This window comes from Ursus maritimus, unplaced genomic scaffold, assembly GCF_017311325.1.
Source record: "Ursus maritimus isolate PB19 unplaced genomic scaffold, ASM1731132v1 scaffold_3, whole genome shotgun sequence".
Taxonomy (NCBI): Eukaryota; Metazoa; Chordata; class Mammalia; order Carnivora; family Ursidae; genus Ursus; species Ursus maritimus.
The window spans coordinates 94,216,875-94,224,458 of record NW_024425563.1 but is presented as its reverse complement, the minus strand read 5'-3'; the positions used below and the strand labels follow the sequence as shown (position 1 = coordinate 94,224,458).

Here is a 7,584-nt window from a genome sequence, read left to right as displayed (position 1 = left end):
TCGAGGTGGGGGCCCCCGTCTACTTTGTCACCACGGGGGGCTACAACTTCTCCAGCGAGGCGGGCATGAACGCCATCTGCTCCAGCGCAGGATGCGACAGCTACTCCTTGACCCAGAAGATACAGTACGCCACCGAGTTCCCCGACGAGTGAGTGCCCGGCCGAGCCCTGTCTGTGCCCCCCACCTCCTGACCCCTTGACCGCACCCAGCTGTCGTCCCGCTGCCCTATGCCTGGGGAGAGGGGCGTGCCCCAGGGAGGACCCACTGCCTGCCCACCGGGTCCTGCCCCCCAGCATCCTCTCCCCTGACCCTCAGGTCTTACCTGGCCATCCCCGCCTCCTCCTGGGTGGACGACTTCATTGATTGGCTGACCCCGTCCTCCTGCTGCCGCCTTTATGCCTTTGGCGCTCAGAAAGACGAGTTCTGCCCCTCGACTGTCAGTGAGTGCAGGGTCTCTGGGGGCTCCCGGCCTCCCACGGCTTGGGGAAACTGAGGCAAGAGAGGGGAGCAAGGCTAGGCCCTCTTAGCTCCTCCCACGCTCTCGCAGGGTCAGTGAGGGTGGGGGCACAGGCTTGGGGCACGTGTCGGGGTGAGCACACCCCGCGTTGTGATCTCACGGGTGGTGGGAGGGGGAGAGCCGAGCGTAGCATGCGGCTCTGACCCCAGAGTAGCTGCATTTGTCAGTGGAGTGCGGAGGCCAAAGGGGGTCGTTTCTTTGCCTACACTTGGCTCCCTTACCTGCTGTGGTTGCCGGTGGTTTTCACGACAGAGGGGAACCCCTCTGCCTCCTCTGCCTCCAGAGCACATGTGCCACACGCGTGTTGCATGTTTCGGTGGTGGCAGTGCCTGGGGAACTGGATGGGAACGGGGGGCTGCCTGGCCCCGGGGGGGTGCCGCTGCTGAGAGCCCCCGCTGTCTTCGCAGACTCCCTGGCCTGCTTGAAGAACTGCGTGAGCTTCACGTTGGGCCCCGTCCGGCCCACAGACGAGCAGTTCCACAAGTACCTTCCCTGGTTCCTCAGTGACCCGCCCAACATCAAATGTCCCAAAGGGTAAGCCTGGGGTGGGGAGCACAGAGGGTCCCCGAGGGTGGCCGAGGTCCCTGATGAAGCCTCTGCTCCCGCCTTGCAGGGGACTGGCAGCGTATAACACCTCTGTGCATTTGGGATCCAATGGCGAAGTTTTAGGTAAGTGTGGCCTCACCCGGTGGGGAAGGCGAGAGATAGCTGCACTGGGGGGTCATACAAGCCCCGGGGAAGAGCCTCTCAGTCTGCGATCTTCTCCCCTTCCTCCTTCATGGGGAGCTTCTATCTGCCCTGGCCCTGTCCTCAGAGGCCATGTTACCCAGCTCCCTGTTCTCAGATTTCACCCCTGTCTGCCCTGCTTCCTTTTCCCCACCGCCAAATCCTCAGTCAGCGAGACATTCCTGGACTCTTCCAGTGCTGGGGGGCCAGCCACACCCCTTACTCACATGCACAAATCACGGCAGATGTGGGCAGCTGGCTAAACGGATGATGATTGCACCTGCCCCGCCGTCACCCTGTCAGCTGAACTGCTCCCCTGTTTCTGTCTGCTCTTCTGGAACTTCCCTCTAGGAAGATGCACATTGGAAAAGTAATTGACTTCATTTGAAAAATCCAATGCGTGTTTTGAAACCCTAGAGTGCAGCATTTGCATTTATCTGGGAGGTGTCTTTAGGGTGCACCAGGCAGAGGCAGGCTGGGCCCAGGGCTCCCGCAGGGGGAGGAGGGGCTGCAGGGTGCAGGGCTGCCTGGGAATCCCGCACGCTGGGCCCCTTGCTCACAACGGAAGAATTTTCCATCTTGGTGGCCTCTGAGCCCTGATTGCAGCCAGGTGCGCCCTGGGGTCTGAGGGTGCCTGCAGCGGGCTCTGACCTTGCCCTCCTCTGCCCATGTTCCCCGGCGGGCGCAGCCTCGCGGTTCATGGCCTACCACAAGCCGCTGCGGAACTCGCAGGATTACACGGAGGCTCTGCGGGCGTCGCGCGAGCTGGCGGCCAACATCACCGCCCACCTGCGGCAGGTGCCGGGCACCGACCCGGCCTTCGAGGTCTTCCCCTACACGTGAGGCCCAGCGGCGGGGGCGGCGGGGTCCCCGGGAGGGTCCCAGGGGCACGTGGAGCCCGACTCGCGAGGCCACACGCCCCAGCAGTGACAGCGCTCTGACCCCCGCAGGATCACCAACGTGTTCTACGAGCAGTACCTGAACGTGGTCCCCGAGGGCCTCTTCATGCTGGCCATCTGTCTGCTGCCCATCTTCATCGTCTGCTGCCTGCTGCTGGGCATGGACCTGCGCTCGGGCCTCCTCAACCTGTTCTCCATCGTCATGATCCTCGTGGACACCGTGGGCTTCATGGCCTTGTGGGGCATCAGTTACAACGCCGTGTCCCTCATCAACCTGGTCACGGTAACCTGCCCTCGCCCGACACCCCGCTGCCTTCCGGAGATCCCGCGCCCCGGCCCTTGCACGCCTAACGCCCCTCTCTGCCCCCAGGCGGTGGGCATCTCCGTGGAGTTCGTGTCCCACATCACCCGCGCCTTTGCGGTCAGCACCCGGCCCACCCGGCTGGAGAGGGCCAAGGAGGCCACCATCTTCACGGGCAGCGCGGTGAGTGGGTCCGCCGCCCCCATTCCGCCCTCCGCCCTCCATCCCGTGCCCGGCCTCACGCCTGCCTGTGACCCCCAGGTGTTCGCTGGCGTGGCCATGACCAACCTGCCCGGCATCCTTGTTCTGGGCCTGGCCAAGGCGCAGCTCATCCAGATCTTCTTCTTCCGCCTCAACCTCCTCATCACCGTGCTGGGCCTGCTGCACGGCCTGGTCTTCCTGCCAGTGGTTCTCAGCTACGTGGGTGAGCGCCCAGGCGCCTGCGCACTGGGCAGGGCCTCCCCGACCCCGCCACCCAGCAGTGCCCGCCCAGCAGGCCCCGCCCACAAATAAGGCCCGCCCCGCAGGACCCCCCCACCACCCATAAGCTCCGCCCCCTGCACCCAGCAGTCCCCGCCCAGCAGGGCCCCTCCCACACAGCCGGCCCCACCCCTCCTATCGCCGGCCCCATCTGTTTGGCCGAGCAGATCCCCGCCTGCCTGTGAACGCCTCTGTCCTTTCTTCCTGCAACATCCTGTGGCAGTACCCAACAAGCCCTCCTTGCTAAGGAAAGCTGTTCCTCCTCCCGTTGACAGACTCAGGGCAGGGAGTCCTGCTCAAGCAGCACATGGCCTCCCTGACCGTGGTCCTCTGTGACTGTTCCCCTGCAGGGCCTGATGTCAACGCAGCTCTAGTGCTGGAGCAGAAGCAGATGGAAGAGGCCGCCAAGCACAGCATGGCCTCCTGCCCGAGCCACCCGGGCCCGACATCCAAGGCCAGCAGCACCTATGTCAACCATGGCTTCGAACAGCCCGCCGAGAGTGGCCTTGACAGTTCTCTGCCCCGCAGTGGACACACGTTTTGATGACCCCAGGGGCCACACAGGTTCCCTCGTAGGGGTCCCTTGACACGTCCTCCCACTCAGGGTCTGGGAGAGGCTGTCCCCACGAGGGTGCCTGTGGTGGGACCTTCCCTGGCCACCAGGTCGTACCCATAAGGACATGATTAGGCTGAAGGTGGCATGTGGCAGCGTGGGTGTGACCTGTTCCTGTCTCTTGAACTTGGCGTGTGTCGTCCTCCTGCAAGTTTTTAAACTTCAATTCCATATATTATATGTAAACAATATGTAGTAGTATTTCACATTTAAAAATGTTTCATAAATGGAATCATACTTGACGGTCACTTTCGCAGCGAGTTTCCCAGGCTACACGCATGTTAGATTTATTCATGTGGGGCCCTGTAGACCTGCCCAGTTGTCGTGGCGGCCCCACCGGATTCCCCTGTGTGAACCAACACAGTGGTTTTATCCCTTCCCCTGCTGGTGGGCACGATGCTCCCAGTGACTTTTCCACTCTGGCTCCATAGTCGCTCACGTGGAATTCCCAAATCCCCAAATCTCTGGAAATCTGGTTCGTCCCCTTTTTCTTTTGTAAGTTTGGGACAAACTCATTTGGTGGCAAAAACAGACCAGACAAGATGTGTCTATTTATACGCTTCATGAATGGGGTATGTATACCCTTTGCCGTCCTTGATGGGAGCGGTCATCGATCCCGCACATCGATGAGCCTGGTTATGTTGTGTGCAGCCATAGGCCCTGATGGGGTGTATTATCTAAAGCAGGGTAACCATCCTATTACTTTTCTAAAAATCTAAGTCCTGAAATTCATCTCACCTATGGGATTTCAGGTACAGAGCAGAAACCTCTATGAAGCTGAGTATGTATTTGCACATCTCCTTGTGTATATGCGGGAGAGCTACCTGGAGGTGGTGTTGGCGAGGTATCGTACGGGTACAGACAAAGCCTCCCCAAAGTTGCTGCCCTCTTCACATTCCCACCAGCAGTGGATAAGGGGCCTTCTTCCCTGGTCCACCACCAGCGCTGTACATCCCACTTGCTCTTTGGGGGAAAGGGCAGGATTATGGATGATTAGCATTTTTTAAAATGCATTTTTAAAAGGCAAACTTTAAAAAATTTTGGAATAGTTTTAGATTTACAGAAAAATTGCAAAGATAGTACAGAGAGTTCCTATATACCTCACACCTGTTTTACCCGATTAACATATTATATTAGCGTAGCACATTCATTAACCCACAATTCATAAACCAGTGTTGAGAATTTCTACTCAAGTCCTTGCTTTATTTAGATTTCCTTAGACTCTACCTGGTGTCCCTCTTTCTGTCCTAGGATCCCATGCAGGATAGTGTATGGCATTCAGTTGTTATGTCCTTTAGGCTTTCGGCTGTGACAGTTCCTAAGACTTTCCTTGTTTGCGATGACCTTGACAGTTTCCAGGAAGACTGGTCAGGCATTTTGTAGAACGTCCCTCAAATGGGGTTTGTCTGGTGTTTTTCTCCTAACTAGACTGAGGTTATGGGTTGTTGGCCGAGAGACCAAGAGGCGGAGCGCCCTTCTCAGCAGATCATATAAAGGGTGCGTGCTACCCCCATGATTTCCCACTAATGGCATTACCTCTCGTCCCCTGGCCGAGGTCGTGTCTGTCAGGCGTCTCCTCGGTACAGTTACCCTTCCCCCTTCCATGTTGTTCGTGTTGTGCTCTTTGGAGGGAAGTCACTGTGCATGGCCTACACTTAGGGAGTGGGGAGTTATGTTCCATGTCCTGGAGGGCAGAGTGCTTACACAAATTACTTGGAATTCTTCTCGACAGGAAAATTGTCTATTTCCCTCCCTATGTTTCTTTATTCAGTATGATATATACCGTATATACCCATGGATATTCATTTCGTAGTGTGGGTTCTCATATGATAGTACTTCATTTTGTTGCTCAGACTGTTCCAGCTTGGGCCATTAGGAAGCTCTCTCTGTTGGCTCCTATGTCCCTTTTTGTCATACTCCCATCCTGGAGGGTTTTTCCTTTTTCCTTGCTCCTTGGAGCTACTAGCAAGTTGGTTCAGGTTCAGCTTGTATATTTTCTGCCCCAGTCCTAGAGTCAGCCATTTCTCCAAGGAGTCCTGGTCCTTCAGTTAGAGATGGGATTGGAACCCTGCATCTGGCGCTTGGTGTGCACTTTGCTGCTGGGGCATTGTTGCTCTTGGGCTCTCTCAGCTGAGAGAGCAACAAAATATATGTGTGTAAACGGACACACCTATGTACCCATTTCTATAAATATCTGTACATGTAGCCATCTGTAGCTAGAGGAAGCTAAACTTAAGTTCATGCTGATGCCTCCAGCTCTAATTCATCCCCACACCAATCATTCTAGACGCTCCCCTGGCTTCTCTGTAAGCTCCCATGCCAGTAGTGAGAAGCCTCACTCCACCACCCACACAATTTGCTTCATTGTTCACCTCCGTGGGTAGTATTTTCAGAGATGACAGCCCACAACCCCATGGGAAACAAAATTAGGATGAAGGGTCCCGTTTTAGCTCCTTTTGCCTTTAGTCTTAGACTCTGTTCATTTCCAGAGTTACTGAGGTCAGCATCTTTTTCTACCAGCCCCTTCAGTGAGGCTGTTTCACACATTTGTAATGTGATTTGTTTTGCCAGATTCTGCATTCCAGTCTGGTGTTACGAAATCGTGCCTGTAAAAGCTCCATTCAAAGTTCAGGACAGACCAGTCGGTATTAATGTGACAATTAGGAAACATTGATTGATGTTTCAGATTCCATATTACAGCTGTTAAGAAACTACCACCTGCTCAACTTTGGTTTCAAAAAAATAATGCTTTTATTTGAAAAGACAATGAAAATACTCTCTCATTTCCAGCTACAATCTGTGTAAGATGGGGTTTCTTCATGTATTTCCATCAAAACAACATATTGCAATGCAGTGAATGCAAAAGATGTGAGAATCTTGCTGTCTTCAATGAAGCCTGACATTAAAGGGATTTGCAAAAATGTAAAACTATGCGACTCTTCTCAGTAAACTTAATTGCTTTGAAGAACATTATTCCTTCATAAAAATGTTAACATGTAATGTGCTTTTCGTGGTTATTTAAAAATGAATAAATATGTGAACATTTTGTCAGTTTTAATATCTAACATTGTAACCATCTGTAAGAACGACCCACATAAAAGGTCTTTGGGGTCTTCAATAAATGTTAAGAGTGTAAATGACTCCAAGAAGTTTCAGAACCACTGCCGTAGGGCAATTCATCTGGTTCTGACTTATTTACAATTAATTAGAGCCCATAGACTATCTGAAGGTACATGTTCATTGGTAGATTTTAATCCAGTCGAGATGCAAGGCATTTCTTACCACTAGAGAAGTTAACCTATGATTTTATCATTTTGTAGGACACCGGCCAGCTTTGTACCCAACCTAACAATCTTACTGTTTAAGTGTTTATAAATACCCGGTTCCTCCGAATGCTCTTGGAACCAGTCCTATCATATCACTGCTTCCTTCATTAATTCAGTCGTCGAATGGCATCTTTGGCACGTGTTCATTACGTGTCTGAATGGGCTTTATGTTTGGAGCTTGTTAAGGATCGTACTGGGGCGGACACTGAGGCTATTACGTATGCCGAGTTTATGTACGCACACACGAATGCACGCTACACAGGCGTACACATGTGTATCTCACGACGATGGCACGGCAGAGTTTTCACTCTGCACCGAGCTCTTTCCGCTGAGTATTCGTGCACGCTCGTCACCGTGCATTCACTCCTGGCGCCGTTAACGGGACACACACCGCCCGCACCCACCTAGTCGGACCCGCCCGCTGCGGGTACTCCCGCCCCCGAAACCAGCTCTCTACCCAGACAGGACCGGCGCTCCGCCCACCACGTGACAACACCGGGGCTCACGTGACGCGGCCCGAGCCACACCCCTTCCGCCCGTTTGTAACATGGCCGCTAAGCGCTCTCGGTCCCGCCGTCTTGGGAATTCTCGCTCCTAGGAGCCATTTCGGGGCTCGCGTGTGGTTCTCCGTGAGGCTGCTCGGGAAAGCCGGCCGGACGGCGGAGACGGGGTTCGCTGCAGGGGCTCCCCGGTGCCACCCAGCTCGTCCCGACAAGCGGGGG

General features: G+C 54.7%; 1 protein-coding gene across 1 annotated transcript in view; it reads left to right on the top strand.

Annotated features, from left to right (window-relative positions):
* The window catches only part of NPC1L1 (NPC1 like intracellular cholesterol transporter 1), a 16,740-nt gene extending 12,796 nt beyond the window's left edge, over positions 1 to 3,944 (top strand). The window contains 9 exon segments of the mRNA XM_040644467.1: positions 1 to 148; positions 316 to 440; positions 925 to 1,051; positions 1,131 to 1,186; positions 1,932 to 2,082; positions 2,194 to 2,425; positions 2,513 to 2,626; positions 2,705 to 2,867; positions 3,274 to 3,944. The exon segment at positions 1 to 148 is cut by the window's left edge and continues 4 nt beyond it. Of these exon segments, the coding sequence (XP_040500401.1) occupies positions 1 to 148; positions 316 to 440; positions 925 to 1,051; positions 1,131 to 1,186; positions 1,932 to 2,082; positions 2,194 to 2,425; positions 2,513 to 2,626; positions 2,705 to 2,867; positions 3,274 to 3,467 (1,310 nt within the window). The 3' untranslated portion in view covers positions 3,468 to 3,944.
* Positions 3,945 to 7,584: the final 3,640 nt, after the last annotated feature.